This window comes from Grus americana, chromosome 7, assembly GCF_028858705.1.
Source record: "Grus americana isolate bGruAme1 chromosome 7, bGruAme1.mat, whole genome shotgun sequence".
NCBI classification, from domain to species: Eukaryota; Metazoa; Chordata; class Aves; order Gruiformes; family Gruidae; genus Grus; species Grus americana.
In genome coordinates, this window is record NC_072858.1 from 6,132,089 (window position 1) to 6,149,123 (window position 17,035).

At 34.6% G+C, this 17,035-nt stretch overlaps 1 protein-coding gene across 5 annotated transcripts in view; it reads right to left on the reverse strand.

Annotated features, from left to right (window-relative positions):
• Positions 1-984: 984 nt before the first annotated feature.
• WDR11 (WD repeat domain 11) overlaps positions 985-17,035 on the reverse strand; it is a 44,802-nt gene continuing 28,751 nt past the window's right edge. For 4 of the 5 annotated variants that reach the window (XM_054831923.1, XM_054831922.1, XM_054831921.1 and 1 more), the window contains exons 16-29: positions 16,849-16,996; positions 15,898-16,004; positions 15,302-15,416; positions 13,393-13,564; positions 11,725-11,833; positions 10,890-10,952; positions 9,550-9,615; positions 8,624-8,795; positions 8,262-8,357; positions 6,738-6,903; positions 5,867-5,964; positions 5,123-5,268; positions 4,230-4,312; positions 985-3,182 (exon numbers count right to left, since the gene is read on the reverse strand). In XM_054831923.1, coding sequence (XP_054687898.1) covers positions 3,028-3,182; positions 4,230-4,312; positions 5,123-5,268; positions 5,867-5,964; positions 6,738-6,903; positions 8,262-8,357; positions 8,624-8,795; positions 9,550-9,615; positions 10,890-10,952; positions 11,725-11,833; positions 13,393-13,564; positions 15,302-15,416; positions 15,898-16,004; positions 16,849-16,996 — 1,696 coding nt within the window. In that variant the 3' untranslated portion in view covers positions 985-3,027. Of the gene's footprint in view, positions 3,183-4,229; positions 4,313-5,122; positions 5,269-5,866; positions 5,965-6,737; positions 6,904-8,253; positions 8,358-8,623; positions 8,796-9,549; positions 9,616-10,889; positions 10,953-11,724; positions 11,834-13,392; positions 13,565-15,301; positions 15,417-15,897; positions 16,005-16,848; positions 16,997-17,035 lie in introns of those variants that run through there. The other variant, XM_054831924.1, reaches the window with a different exon arrangement.

A 17,035-nucleotide genomic window follows, 5' to 3' on the forward strand; every position in this document is an offset into this window, starting at 1 on the left:
CTCATGTTCAAAGACAGATGAAGAAAGAATTGCTATACTTTGGCAATTCCTCTACCTCTTCTTCGTTGCCAAGAACGGTCAAACACCGGTTCCAGAATTATGGCTGCGTTACAGACTTTGCTGTTGACAGAAGCTTTAATATGCAAAACCTGGCAAATCCAGATTATAAATTTCAGCTGCTACTTGAACTATTCACAGTTGTTTGAGGAAGGTATTCTCCAAGGGATTTAAAGGAGTTAAAATCATATTTATTGGGAACTTTTTCAAATTCATTCAGTTCACTTTTTTTTGTTCCAAACTCTCAGGCTTGTCTTTCAAACATACAAGTCAGAAGCGTCTCACGTTTCATTCTGTACAAGCCAATTATAGATCAGATGTTTATCTGTACTTTTTTTTTTTTAAACAACTTGTAAGCCAAATGACAAAAGCATCCTAAGAGCCAAGAGGAAAGCTACGTGAACTAGGAAGGAGAAAAATGAGACTTCACTGACATGAACGTCAGCATTGCTGAATGCATTTCCTATTTTTGAGGAGCTGATGTTCCACACTGATGTAAGCCTACCTGCCTCCTAGACAAAACCAAGATGTGCAAAGCTCGCTGGCACCAGCTGAGAAGCAAGGAAAAGTCTTGTATTATTGTCTGCGGGGTAGCATCAAAACAGAAAGGAAGTGTTTTTCTTTCATCACTTATTTCTATGCTTTTAAAAAATCAGAAAGTGCAGACAATGTCCTGCTCTAATTCGACCTGTACAAATTTTATGTTTGTTTGCTAGTAATGGTTGGGAATACTACTACTCAAACCCAACATTTCATTAGTATTAATACGGAAAATGTGACCAATATGCACCAGGATAATCACTTCCGCTACTAAAACCAGCCCTGAGCATTGTGTCAGTCCAGAAGGCAAAATGAAAGCAATTACACAATCAGCATTCAATCCCAGTGCAACAGATGACATGTTTGTATTAAATAAAGACACACAGAGATTTTAAAAGTTTGGTTTTATTATTGTAGTGTGACAGCATTATTATCTAAATAAACTTTTCAATCACTTTTACAGTCTATTTTCATCAGAAACATTTCAATAGGGAATGTCACACAGTATTCTGCAACCTTCACACTTAAAAGTATATAGAAACATTCAGTATTTAAAGGCCTTTGCAATGTGTTTCTTTTAAAAACATGAGATTTATAAATCCAAGTGTATATTAAAGCAGATTTTTTTTCCAGAGACCCATTGACAAACAATTGTATGTGATCTGTCAAAGAACAAGTTTGCATCTGCTTACATTAACTCTGCAGTAACCCTGTCCATGAGTACTGCTACCAAAAACAAGAGTAGGAATTGAGGAGTGCTGTAGCAGTGAACGGGAGCCAGAATTTAGCCCACTGTTAATGACAGTTAATTTTGCTCAACTCTGTTGCTCACCAGTAAATACTTAAGGCAAATTTCATTGTATACTTATTTTTCCAAGCCAAAGTAACTATATAAGCATTGTTTGTAATACATTGAACAGAAAATATTTTATGGTGTATGCAAGATGTGGCAAGAAGAAATAAGGTACATTGCAGTTAAACCACTCTTCTATTTAGAGCAATGAAACTCACATTTTCAATTTGTATAAAAACCATCATTATTTAAAAGCCTAGCCTTTCAAATTTTATCAGAAATGCTACTATAGATCTGAACTAAAAGGTTTATGGACTTAAAGAGATGTCCCAAAGCTGGTGCTCCTCTAGGAAGGAGTATAGAACAGGTATCCACAAATTTTTGAACATACAGAGAATTCAATGGACTATTACTTTAAGTAGACAAGCCATGAATTACATTCAAATGAGAGACCTTTTACATGACGTGATCCTCTCCACCACTGGGCACTAAACTTCAGTAGCTCCAACAACTTGGTAAAAAGAATAATTTTATTTTTTAGCCAAGACTAATTTTCACATGCCACAGTCTTCAATCTGCAAGGTCAATTTAACATCAGCATCCATTCCTCAGCTGTAAAATTTCTCAATCAGTAATAAATAGAAAAGATATATCTGACATAAGAAACAATAATGAAAACAAGTAGTTAAACACTGAAATACTGGCACAAAAATAAGCAAAGATGTCACTGGTGGCATCCTTGAGTATCTGGACCGTAAGATGTGTTAGCATAAGAAGTATCTAATTAAAAAGCCAGCATTTTGGCTTTGCACAATGCCTTTTTTACCTATTGAAATTACACATTCAAATAACAAACAAAACAATAACTGTGGAGACAGCGTTAGCAGTCTCCTGAACGTTCTGCAGGAGCCTACCTTGCTGCTTTTGAGGTAGGATCTTCTCCCATCCTTTGATCCCATGAACCAGTCAACACAAGGCAAAACTTAGTCCCTAAGGTGTGCAGGGAGTGCACACTTAAGAATAACAGAGACTATAACAATACCTTAATTGAAAAAAAGGACCTTCTGTGGATTTTTGTAATGTTAGGAGACTTTCATAAGTAAAGCTGTTAAAGATTCCATTCCAGACAGTTATGAAAATGACAATACAGTAAACTGATTTAAAATAACAGTAATTTTAAACAGAAAAATTAGATTGAGAAAACACAGTGTTCCAGGAAGAACCATGTGTTATGTGATCTATATTTATTCTTTAAATATATTTCTATTTTTATAGTACAGATTGAATCATTTAAGCATATAAATACAACAGTAGTGAAGAACTATAAAGATTTGATTTTCAGAAGTAAATGGAGTAGACTTTTACACAGGTAAAGAACCCTTTCAGCACATTTTTATATTTGATTTCTGCTATAGTTGAGAAAGTTGGAAATATTCTTGTGTAATTTTATCATAGGCTTCTTTCCCCTCTCGTGAAAATGAAGACAATTTTAACATAAACAGAAAACAGTTCTTAATCTTGCCTCTGCACACATTTAACAACATTTGCTCAAATCACACATATCAGCTATTACAGTGATTCAAGAGAAAAATGTATTTTCACACAGTGGAATCTCAGTGGAACTAAACTGAAAATTCTTACTCTTGTGTCATTTCCTCTTTAGGCTGTTTGAGCTCAATCAGTAACTCTTTACCAGTTTCTCCTGCCTTTGATGCAAAAAGAATAGCTCCCTGTTTAAAGCCCAGGAGCTTCAAGCTTCTGGCATAATCTGCATATACAGCATGGATCAATTTATGTAAATGAAGCATTAAGGAAAACACAAATGAATAGCAAAATGAAAAAAACCTCAGAGTCTTTTTTTCCTTCTCCTCACTCCTTAGGTGTCCCAAGCTGAAAATGCTGAACATTGCTGCCAGTTGTGCTAATCCAATATTTTTCGGCACAAATAAAGACAGAAAAGTTGCTTTAAATTCTACTATTGGATGTATATTAGCATTTATCAGGCAACTTGCAGAGTGCTATAAACTAAACCAGATACAGTTCAGATACGCAGAAGTACCTACCATAATGCCATGCCATAACTTGCAAAAGAAATTAAGAAATCGTAAGGTCATACTACAAGATTTGTTCATTAATTAGATCTGGAGTTATCTACATGACTTATTAGTGGCTTTTTTACTTACAAGCTGACATGAGTCATGATTGCATAAAACACAATCAGGTTTCATTTACATATGCATTATTATTTATTGCATATAATAAAAAAGTTAGACCACCTCTAGAGTTTCCAGAACACCAGGTTAGATGTGCAGACTGTACCAAGCCATACTTTAGATACCTTTTAAAATACTTACTATATTTTCAGCTCATCTGATCTTGACCTTTAATTTTCTTTGTTTTCACTGTCTCAAAACTGACTCCTTCATAAAGGGCTTCAATCAGTACAACAGTATGCTGGTCTACAGAGGGGTTCAACATAGGATTTTTTTTTTTTCTTGAGATACAGTGTCTAAAAGATAACTGAACCACTGATTTCACTACACAGTCTGCAGTAATAATTTCCAAGTTCTGCAAAGAATATTTTATCTTCTGTTCTTTTCTCTCCTATGTTTATTTTTTTCACTTTTAGTTTGTTTTCTAGTGCCACTGGCCTCACAGAGCATCAGGAAGATTTAATGTTATGGATTTATGCAAATGACTCCTTTTCACTTGTTTCCTCATAGTTCCTTCAAACTACACGACCTGGAAAATATAAATAGAAATTCCTATTCCTGTGCAGGCTAGTTCATCTAGATGCACATCTAGTTGCAGATGCAACACCAGGATTTCAGAAAAAGGATATTTGTATCATCATTAACTTCAAATGCCCCGTACTTCAGACAAGCTTCAACAAATAAAGCTGCTCTATCGAAGTACCTCATACTGTTAAATGGAGAAAAAAAACAAAAAGAAAAAAAATCATTTGTTAGGGCAGGAAAACAGAGAAGTATTCGAGGACATTGCATCAAAACACTTGCACACAGGCGTTCCAAAATTTTGCACCTAGGTCTGGAGTTGCAAATCTCTTCTGCCCTGAGGGCTGAACAAGGCTTCCAATTATCCCCGAGGTCAATCAGTATTCACCATCTAGCTGCCACCATGGCACATATTCACAGTCCCACATCACACACTGTTCTCCATTTCCATTGTTGCTCCACTTTGCTCTCTACACCTTCACGCTTTGTAGGCCTCCAGAACTCACTACATCATGATAGTGCCGAATGCTCTCCTCGTGGAAAGTATGTAGGAACAGGTCACACTGTTTCACGTGCTGCCTCGTGCTCCCCTCACACTCAGTAGTCTGGCACTGCCCTCTCCCCAACCTTCTTACGTCCCCTCTTCCTCCCTGCATGCAAGGAACTGACATCTGATGCAAAATTTTTAAAAGGTCAAGATTCAACTTACTCAGAAATAATCATAGCTACTATAAATTGTTACTGCTTGGTTAATGGGTGCTAGCAATCTTAAAGCCTGCAGTAAATTAAATTGCAACAAAAAAATCAGTTCAAGCTCACAGAAATGAGGTATGACTGAGGTTAAAGTTAATTAAAGAAAAACACATTAAAATAGAAACAAATGTCAGAAGTCAAACTGCAGACCCCCTCCTTTCCTCCTCCTTGATTTCTGAGTCACAAATGCTTAAATAACATTTTTGGACAAGACAAAATACAGATTGTGCTGTTTCGTCTTTACCTGTGCAACATCTCTGCAACTTTTGTAAAGCATCCAAGTGACAAGAGGACAAGAATGGCTTTGGACTTCTGGTTGACTTGTGGAGAGCAAAGGTGATCCACCCAACGCTTTAACACATCAGCACACTCCTCTGAGTTCAAACGAACCTTTAAGATACAGGAAAGACAGTTACGAATTCTCAGCTGCTAACTAAAGAGACCATTGTGCTTCTGTTTCATTTTTTTTTCAGTGAAATACTTTGGGCAGAAGTAAGAGCATCTGAAAGTAGCAGTTTTATGACAAAACGTACACTTACCCCTTGAATGAATACAATGTAAAAGAAAATTAGAAATATATAGGTACAAAAATAGTCCACTTGGGTCACTCCGCGTTTACACGTGATTAACATTGTTTTTACCACAAAGCTTTTCTAAAACCTCAAGTATCAAGAGGTTAGAAATCTTTATCCTTTTCTAAAGACTTAAGGACAAAACATCTTTACTTTTCTTAAGAGCAGGATTCACTCATTTAGAAAATCTGGGTATGACTTTTTCCATACTTTGTGCTGCAGAAGAATCTGTCAACACTGAATGAATGGACTGGCTTGTTACAGCTTAACACATGGAAAGAACTGATCATGATACTTCAAGCTGATGTTTTAGATTTTTAACTTTGGAGAACTTCAGCACCCTCTTCAGCCTTCATACCTACATATACTAAGTAGTTCATTTATGTTAGCAAACTGAAAATTGAGAAATTACATACCTTTGCAAGCCATGCTGCACGATTCCACTCGCCGTAAGTTTGCAAGTAGCGACAGGCATCAGCAGCCTTATCGATCAGACACAGTAACTGTACACCCTCTGGAAAATAAAAAGCACACTATATAATAAGTTAAGGGAACAAAGAGTTGCTATACACGAGTGAGCAGATCATTCTTCCCCAGAAAAAGGATCTCTCCAATAACCTTCTTAGCACATGAAAATGTTGAAAAACAGTTCATTGGACTTCTCATCATAAAGAGATAATGATCTTTTTATGTTAAATAAACAGATTTCATAAATAATCCTTTATTTTAATGTTGTCCATAGTGTAATTATTAAGAGTGAATTGCTAATTGCCCACAGAGTGGAAAGTATTTTTTCCAGGCAAGTACAGACATTTGTACTTTCTCTGCATCTCTTTGAATATTTCAGTCAATCATCATATTGTGAACATCTCTTGCATTAGGCAAAATTAACCTGTACACGTAAGAAAATACACTTTTTGAAACAAGTTCCGAACTGGAAAGGAAACTAAGTCTGTCTTTCAAATTCAGTAATAAGAAATCATTTTTTAATTAATTCTTTAATTAGGAGTGGAAAATATGTAGCTTAATGTGCTCAACCTCTTTTAGAGCAAACAGTCACTAAGAGAATTATTCCAGAAATACGTTATCCAATGAAAATGGATCAAAACAAGTTGAGCTTTATAACTCAGTAACTGTTCATTTTTGTGTTAATGACTGTAGTCTACTATAACATATACAACATATAAGATCTATTACAACTTTCTGCTCCTCCATCTCCATCAGCAGCCTTCATAAGATCAGAATTACTAGTTTATAAGCAACCATAAAATTAAAGTCACAGTTTACCTGCGAGCTTCCCATTGGCTATCATGTTGGTGGCTACCAGTTTAATGGTACTTTGAGACGGACCTGATGAGGTGACAGTTGTGACCAAGCAAGCTTTGAGTGAATCGCAGTAATAATGTGCATTCTCTGAACTCGTTTCTAACAATAGCTGTACTGCTCTGTCAGTCTGGCAAGAGAAAACAACACAAATACAAAAAACCAACTTTGATCACAAAATACTCACTTTTAAACAAAAGTCCTTATATTTTTACCCTTTTTAAGACATGGAACAAGTAACAATGGAAGTTATTCTAAATCAGACTACAAAAATATCTACCAGCATAGTAATAATTAAGATTCTATTTCAATAAAGCATCCTAGTAAGGACAGCACTTAAACACCTATCATGAATATAATGTTTAATCACAAACTAACATTTCTGGAAGAGACCAAAGAAAAATTTAATTCAAAATATTTATTTCCTTGTTTACATAATCTTTTGCAGAGTTATAAAAAGAAGAGAAGCATTTAAAATAAGCAGAGAAGAAATAAAATTGTAAAGATGCAGAAACTGGCCAGGATCTCAAGGACTGATTCAATACTTGATATTTTAAAACAAAGGTAGAATTCATCCATTTAAAATGTTAGTTACAGCTTAGCACCTAACCAGTGGAGCTCACTGCACCAGCTGCAGACACCTCTCTCCGAATCGACGGAATCACTGTAGGCACGGCATCTCTGCCTGTTACTAAAATGAGGTGCCTAACTTTGAGAGAGGTCAATTTGGTGAGGTCAGTCAAGCTGATGGCTTAGATAATTACAGAAATAATGAAAAGCCACATTAAATACATATTAAAATACAGTGATTCAATAAACTGACATTTTTTAACTTCTATAAACTGGCATTTTAAACAGACTATCTACAGACTAAATATTTCTGGCATCTTGTACTGGTAACATTTGTTGACATGCTCAAATGCACAGTGGCACAGAAATCATTTAAGTTCGAGCTAGTAATACCAAAGCTATTTTTGGAGATGGATGCAGCACAGCTGCATTAGGAGGGAACAGCTCATGATATATACTGCACAAATGCAACAATATTCTTATCAGGGTCTCTCAGTGAGCAGCTCTGTACAGTGTCTCACTGCTCAGTATAGATCTGCCAAAAGCTTAGGTACATCCTTTGTTACCTAAAATTAGAGTACTAAGTGCAGACTGAGTTATCCCAAAGTTGTCAAGTTTTAGTTATTTCTGGGAAACTCAAGATGTGATTTTATTTTTCTAGTCACAAGATGGAAAGAAAGATTTTTAGAGGGTTCCCATGAAAATGGGATAGTGTGAAGCAGGTAACACCAAATATTACCATATACCATGTCATTACACAGAGTCTGCAGTGTGATAACACATTAAGGCAGCAAAAACTACGCACTGGGTAAAAGTATGAAACAATACATATGAGTTAGACAAAACTTTATTTGAATAGGATAAGTACATAAAATGGACAGCGAAGAAGAATAAAAAATTCAAATATTACCCACAAACCTGGCCCAAGAGAAGAAGTTGATCAGCACATTTCCTGGTATGATCATACGTCGATCTCTTCACTTCCTGGAGATTTACCCTTTCAAGTTGGAATTTCTGCACAAAGAAGGAAAAATATTCAAAATGTGAGACTACCATAGGAAATAAACAAGCCTTTAAAAGATATGGAAGTATTTTCAGAGTTTTTGGAACACCTCTTATGTTTAAACAACAGGGAGTGATTTAATCCAGAGTGGTTATGTTACTAATAAAAGTGAAATATGTATAGTCAAAAACTAAAGATAATAAGAAGATTACAATGCTGAACGTTTATTGTGCTGACGACAGTCTTATTAAATATATTTTTGAACTCCTTGAAATACCTGGAAGTAATAATTTTCACACAGTATGTCATAGCATATATCCAAGGGATTAACCAACTGTTCTTGAAGGATAGCTGTGTCCGCTGGTTTTGCAGGCTTGTCCTGGGATAAGCTGTGCAAATAGTGGGCAGCAATAGTCCAGAAATGCAGTTCAGATTCATCTCCATACAGTCTGAGAAGATAAATATCAGGATATGAAATATGTTTGCATTTTTTCATATGCCACATAAAAATATTATATATTTAAAATATCTTTTTATAAAGGCCATGCATTCTTGTGGGCACCAGAAGTACTTTGCATTATCAGTGGGACAAGTTGTAAGAAAAGATTAAGGAATGACATTCAGCAAGCTAAGGTAAGTAAAAGGTTGGCCAGAAGACTCTTACAAAGCAATTAAACTCAGTGAACCTTCAGCAGATAATTATGTGAAAACTGATATTTTATTATCATTTTACATTCAATTACTAATATCCTCTTTCAACTACAAGAAAGTTTGAAAAACAAACTAAAATTAACTAAAGTTTAGGTAGAAGAACAACACAGAACAAATACATTTCAAATAAAAAAACAGGCCTTCTCCTGTTTGCATATAATCTACTGTGTGTTGTGACTTTCTGACTCACATTTTTGGGCTCTGTACAGCTAAATGTAATGTAGTAAGCAGAACTGCATTTATGAAAGTACCACCAAGGCTGAAGGAAGTTCTCTACATCCAGTAAGCAAATAAAACTAAGTGTTTCAAGTAAGGTAACACTTCCATTCTTAGTCCTGAAAACACTAATCCGTCAGTAACAAAGTACTTTAGGAATTGCACTGAGTTAAAGGAGAGTTAATTGAGTACTTAAACTTCAGCACATTCGTATGCATTAATAGGATCACGATTTTATTAGGAAACATTTAATATAATTATCTGAATCTCTACTACCTGGCAACTAGGAGACATCTTTGCAAGACAGTAAAATCTGGATCAAGCAAAAGTTTCTTTATGTCACTGCAAAAAGAGAAAGCCATAAATAATCTGCAAAATACTGCACAAGTTTTTTATTTGGTTTTGAACATGAATAGGATATCTCACCTAATAATTGAAAAAAAAGCAAAACCAAAAATACACAATTTCTTTTCTGAAATGAAAAAAATGTATCAAAACAATTACAACAGGAAGTATACATAATTTGAAATATAATTGATCTCAAGGAGCAAGTCACTCTCCCAGTTTAAACAGAAAGTGAGTCTGTCAAGAACTCCTTGTGCTTGTAATAAGGAGAACAACCACAAGGGTGTATACAAAGCTATAAATTAGTCTGCAGTGATTCTACAAATTACAAGATTAATTCAATTACAAATAAGTTTGCAACTATGTAGTGCTACAGCATAAGAGATCCACATGTATGAATTTAGGTTTTCTACATATGTTTCAGACTGGGTAAAACTACGCTAAGTTATCTTTTCCATCTTACTAAATGGAAGGACAAAAGGAAAATGAACAAACTTCTGTTTACTAGCTTTAAATATTATTTTCATAGTTGAAATGGAATGTCAAAATCTGTTTTCTGTGTAAGCAGAGTAATGTGCATGAACATTACTCTGGAAGTATATCTTCTATACAATATACATATATAATATATATATAAAAAAATATACTCTGGAAGTGTATCTTCTATACAATATTTTTTCTTCCTCAGAGCTTAAGTATCTTAAACCTCAGAGCATTTAAGTAGCAGTGTCCAGCACGGTCTGGACCAAGATCAAAGAACCATACATCACCAAGAAGTACTACCTAAAAAATTACAAATGCTCAGTGGTCAGTTACAAGTTACATACTAACCCTAATCAGTATCTTTAAAGCTCTTGTTGTCAGCCACTACTATGATAAGTCAATGTTAAAAACTCAATACTGACTTCCATCACATTTTATATATCAGAATAGTACATTTTGACTGCTGAGTCAATATTTAACAAACTACTTTGAGACAGTTTGCTTATTTAAAAAAAACATTTTTGCGACTGTATTATGGTTTTTTTATTAGAAAAAATAGAAATAAAAATTTAAAATCTTCAATAAAATTAATAAAGCATCACCATTAAGAGTTACATAAAAATAAAAATTAACTGTGTTTAAAATAAAAGCTGTCATTACTCAAGCTTATCTTTAGAGAGGTAAAAAGCATTCTTTCTTCATTCAGTTGTGAATTGCCACAAATTTCAGGGGTTTTTGCCTCCTTTCAATTCTCTAGCTTACTCAAATATTAAAAGGAAAATTCTTACTTGGACAATGAATTCAACTGCTCTTGAAGAAGGTTTTTAATATTTTCATTCTCTGGATAATCACTGGATTAAAAACAGAAAAAAAAAGGGGGGGTGTTTATGTATTACCACCAAAATGACAGAATTATCTGAAATGGAAAAGTATTACTGGTAGTAGAAAAAGAAGATATATGGAAACAATCTTTCATGTTCCTATGGTAAGTCATTCATGAAGATTCTTTGTCTAGTTACTATTTCCAAAATGGAAATGAAAGACTGGTTTTGCTTTCTCTCAACCTCAGAATCAGTGCCACCAGTCTTTCTCTTCGACTTTTCTTCATTAACCTTGAAGTTCATGAAAATGACAATGCCTCGCCCATTATTACGTGACCACGAACACAATAAAGGATACAGAAAGGTGCTCCTACTATGATGTGAAGCATGGCTCACTAAAAATAAAGACAGGCATATTAGACTATGAGTTGGACTATCATTTTCAACTACACTTTAGGAACCAGCTCTGACTATTCTGATATTAACTTCTTGAACAAAGAGAACGCACAGTAGCTCTCTGAAGTAATATAACCTTGTAAATGACACAAAAACATTGCCAGTATCTTAGACAGTAGTTTTCAATAACCAAGGGCTACTGAAAGTCAAAAGAAATAAAATACTTGACTTTAAAGCCTTTTCTACTCATTATTAGAGTAATAAATAGTGAAGCTATTATCTTTTCGACTGTCCCAAAGAGTGAGGAAACTTATACATCTAACAGTTATATGCACAGAAAGACTAATAAAAGATGTAGGATTTAGTAATAATAATATCTTATATATAGACATATATTTCTTCTTACATGTTGATAATATCTAGAGAATATTTCTCATTCCACGGCTGATGCAACAAGAATGCTTTTAAAGCTAATGAAGCCCTTGGAACAAGCAGATAGGGACACCATGCAGGTTCTGAAATAAAAGGAAAAGATTCATTGTTGAGTGGCTAATGTGCAATAACACTGTGTTCAGCAACCGTAAAATGTACCACCTTGTTTGCAAGCACCAGAAGAAAATCATAAATCACAGTCTTTTCATATACACAGCATGGGTTACTAGACATAAAAGTTTACCTTTACACTCAAGCAAAAAACATTTCATAGAAGGTACACAGTTATTAACCATGCTCAAATGAGAATTTCAGGACATTCCATATTGAATTTAGCCATAGACTCCTGGAAAACCTTACGCTGGCATTAAGCAGAACTGTACATGATGATTATTGCTACTACAAGGACACGCTGGAAAATAAGTACAGCTATACCAAAATGTACCATAATGTATGTTTTAGTTTTACTTTGCAATTGTAGTTTCTACAGTATAATACAAGGATTAATACCCATCATCCCAAAAGGGTGTTTTGAAGGTTAATACGTGTCTATATTAGCAAAGGAATAAGATGAAAACTCTATTACTATCTGTTGTCATATAAATTTAAAAGTCATTAAGTCTGTATCCAGTACAAGGTTTGGATGATATGTAGTAAATGGCATCCAGTGACTTCAGAGTAAAACAAGTACCAGTCAGCTACATTATTAAAGATTCAGCAATTCCCTGTACTTCACATGCACTGAATGATGTAGGAATCTTATAAATGGGATTTTGTAATTGAAAGATTATTACAGTGTAGAGGCAGGAGGACAGCTAAATCACAGGCAACCTTAACCCAGGCGTATCCTAATTTCAGTGTGCTTGGCTTTAGAACGGTAACTTTTACAGCTTAATATTACAGAACATTCATTTGATAGTAAAAATAGCTGTGATAAATTATGCATTTCCTCAAACATCCCACACGACAGGTCCCCACATCACAATTTTGGTTATTACATGTGTCTTAAAAACATGTGGATTCTGACTAAGAAAATTCTATGAGTAAATACAGAGCAAAAAGACCAAAACAAAAGCTGTTATTTGGAACACCAGTAATAAAAAACCCAAAAAATGTAGCTTAGTTAACTACATAAATAGTTAAATATTTAAATTCCCTTCTTAAGTATATGGCACTACTATTGCTATTTTAGAGTTCAGTGGGACAATCTACGTTGAAAAGCAGTGAAGCCGTCTACAAACTGCCTTTGCTATCTGGAAATATCAGAAAAGGTTTTCACACATTAACAAATGTTTCCAAATGATGTAATGAATAGCAGTGATGTAGGTACTGATACCTAATTGATGTGCTAATGCTTTTAACTCAACTTGCTAGACATCATACAAAAAGCCCTTATTTTGTTAATTTATTTTCCGATTAAGATATGAAAAATTATAGCTTATTTAGGAGATTAAACTTGTATGAAAAAACCATCCATATGCTCCAAGCCTAAAAAAAATTTGCATGTATGAAAACCACTATAGGGACACCTAATCCTCTACATACGACCATCCTCTGTTCGAACAGAAGTGCTGAAGATTTTTATGGTCTGCTTTCAAAATGGAACATCTAGCAGCCCATAGCAAAAAAGAAATCAACGTACCTATCGAGTCCTGTTCATCCATTCTAAAACATGACGGTTTCATGGACAAGTCTAGAACTCTAATGCACCCATCATCCGATGCCAAGACCACTTTGTCTGACGTGCACCAGTCCACATCCAGGATTCGGAAATTAATGTTTCTTCCACTTCTTAAACTGCTCACCATTTGTACCTTGAAAAGTTGAGTTATTTTTCATTTTTAGTAGGCTCTCCATCACACAGTGTAAGACACTGTCACGTGCCCAAGAAGCATACCACAAAATTTGCAATAAAAGGCGAAGTTAGTCATAAATCATTTTAATGATGGTCTCTTCTGGAGAGTATAGAATTTAGAAACCTTGGAGTAGGGCACGTGGTTGCCCCAAGAACAATGCTTTTTCCCAATTGAGAGCTGAGAAAACATCCTTTTGAGCACAGCTGTACAGCTGCCTTTTAGTTATCTTTTCTAACATAAAATTTCCGTAGTAAACTGGTGGAAATTTACATTTCCTCTTTAATTCCAGTCCCTGATCTAGCATACATGCATCAAGGTGCAAGTGAGGTTCTCATTAACTCATGCTCTTCTTAAATATATACTTTCTTGATAAATACTGAACTTGTCTTGAAATACATTTAGATATATTATTAACATAACATTATGGGAATAGGATGATTTATTGTCCACAAACAATAACTGTCCACAGATAAACAAAACCTTCTAAACTGCACTTTTAACCACAGGTCAGTATTTAGATATTTTGTAACCTTTCTGTAGCATCACAGAACACTGCAACTGTTAATATAAGGAAATATTAACAAAGCCTCCGCTGCAATCAACATTCTGCTGTTCCCTTTCACTTGTTCTAGAGCAAAGCATAGAGTTAAAGAGACGTAAGGTACAACAGCTCTACAGCATGGTTAGTCTGAGCACTGAGAGAATTAGGAAGAAAATGTGGAAATATCAGATAACTGGTCGTAGGCAAAGGTGAAGTTTTAAGGAGAGATTATATGGATAACAGGACTGAGACTATAAAATATTTCTACAGATATTCTGAAAGATTTTCAGCTGAAAATGTGAATTAATTTTAAATGCCTTCATTTAGGAAACTCTTTCCCTTTTCCCAGAAAATGAGAGGGAAGAGCTATAGGAGGAATATCCCATGGCACCAAAACCACTCAAAAGTTCTTCAAGGGACAATACTCTACTCTGCCTACATAAGTCACAGTTGTTGGTCATATCTGCTGTCCAACATCAGAGAGTTTCATATTGCTCAAATTAAGTGTCTCATTTTGGATCTGGTGCTCACTACAAAGCAAACAGAAAAAAAATTAAAACTCCTGTTTCATAACCTCATAAGATGAACTTACTCCATGGGGCTATGTTAAAACAGTACAATTATCTTTCCTTCCCCATGGTACTATAATCCCTTGAAAGATCTATAAGCAAACCCCAGAAGATTTCTGAACATTACTACAGAATTTTTTAATAAGATGAGAAGCTAGACAACGTTAATGAACAAGTGTCTAGCTTTCTGGTATTCCCTAACAAAATAAATCCATGCACTGAAGAATACATACTCTTGAATATGCACAGAAGTTAAGAAACCTGTAGTAAAAAAATACTCTTTTGTCCATAGATTAAATTCTAAGATGGAGGACTCCCTCTTAAATTTTCAATGTCTGCCTCAGAAACATTAGAGTATCTCAGACACATTGTCAGCTTTATGAGTGAAAGGTACTTTTCATTGATGACAGCTTAAAAATGCTTTATAGGAACTAAAAGTCTTCTGAGAACAGCCATACAAATTTATTATACAACTGTCAGCAAGAAATCATGACTAAGTAAAACTTAATGCCTGACTCGTCCTCATTTTCAGAAGTAATATGTGCATTTTGCAAAGAAGCACATATCAAAACAACAGACACTTACCTCCTTTGAATCCCAAATTTCTGCTCCATCATTGTACATTGCAAGAAGTTTTTGATTTCCTTTCCCTGGGGCAAACCGTATCTTTTTCACCCAGCTTCGGTGTGTAGGAATACCCCTAAGAAAAGCTCAAGATTAGTATCAATCATTCTATACCTAATATTGTGGGTAGTTAAATCCCTTCCATGAATGTTGCAGATCATATTGTACAGACTGAGATACACACACACGCGCGCACGCATATACACACACACAAATGGCTATCCAAATTATCATGAAAATGAAAAAGATTAAATACTTGAATTAAATACTATAATATTTCACATTTTATCAAAAGCCATTGCAGATTTAACATAAGAAAGATATCTAGCTGTTTTAAAAACTTTGATAAAATGTTACTCCATCTGAAAACACAAAAGATGAAATGTAGAGAACTGTAACACAGTAGGCATTTTCTGAAATTTTATTTCAAAATACTTGCATTTTTGGCCTCAAACAGCACAGATGACCTGCTACAGTGAAGAACAAAAATGCAGGGGGAGAAAAAACATTCTAATACTCACTATCTCATGTTTATCAGACTTAGTTTGCATTCATACCTGGATACTCTAGCTTTCAAATCCCAAAAGTTTAAGTTTCCGTCAATGTCTCCAAGAACCAGGATATCCCCCTTCCAGGCAATAGATGTGATGCTACCCATACTTCCCTGGAAATATATAAGAAACAGAATAAAATCTTGTGATTAATAGAGCCAAACATAGAAACAAACATTTCAACATTAATATTTCATTTTCTTAAATATTATATGACATGATAGATCAAATTCTGCTCAGTTAAAACACAAATAATTCTGTGGAATATAAGCATTTATCAAGTCATATTTGCTTCAATAGACTTCAAAAGACATTTCATTGTAAGAAATTTTGAATTTAAAGCAATGGAAATCCCTTCTCTGTCCCTCGTTGCAAGGAAACACCAACATGACAGACCTCATTAAACACAATGCTAGCATAAACTAAAGAAGGAAACAAAAATAAAAGAATTCCTATTCATAAGTTCAATTTATCAAATCCATCAAGAACAACCAAAAAAAAAAAAAAAAAGATTGTTCTTCAGAGTAACTGGGGAAAAAACAAACTTAAAATTCACAAAGAGTGCTGTGGTACACTCAAGTCCTCCTTATGATGCAAGGCAAAAATCCATTAACAGCGCATAAACATGTTTCAATAACACTCTCTGTTATTCAAGCTTTTTGCATATGCTTTTCTAAAATTCTTAAAAATATGTCATGTAATTTATTCAGAAAGCAAGTCAGGGCCTATGAAGATTCTAGCTTGTAAAAAAATCATTTACTTCAGCATTGTTTTCAGTAGAAAAGGAACATGAAAAGAGAATTGCTATCATTTTTGAAGTTGGAACTTTTATTTCATATTTCAAACTATTGCATTAATGACCACGTGCCAGTACCATGCGTATCCCTGATTTTTTTTCTGGCAATCATAGCTAAGAAAAAAATTAAAGCATCAATGATACAGAAAATTGGAACTCACATCAGGAGGAATTCTTGCACTGTCTTTTACTGAGTTTCCTTCTACTGTGAGATGATAAACCTGCCCATCGGCAGCTGCAAACACAAAGTGCTCTCTGGCAGAAATGTTCTGACTCAGCTCCGATTTACTTTCAGCTTCCTGTAGCAAGCTTGAAAGAGAACACAATGAGACACAAGTATTTCTTTCT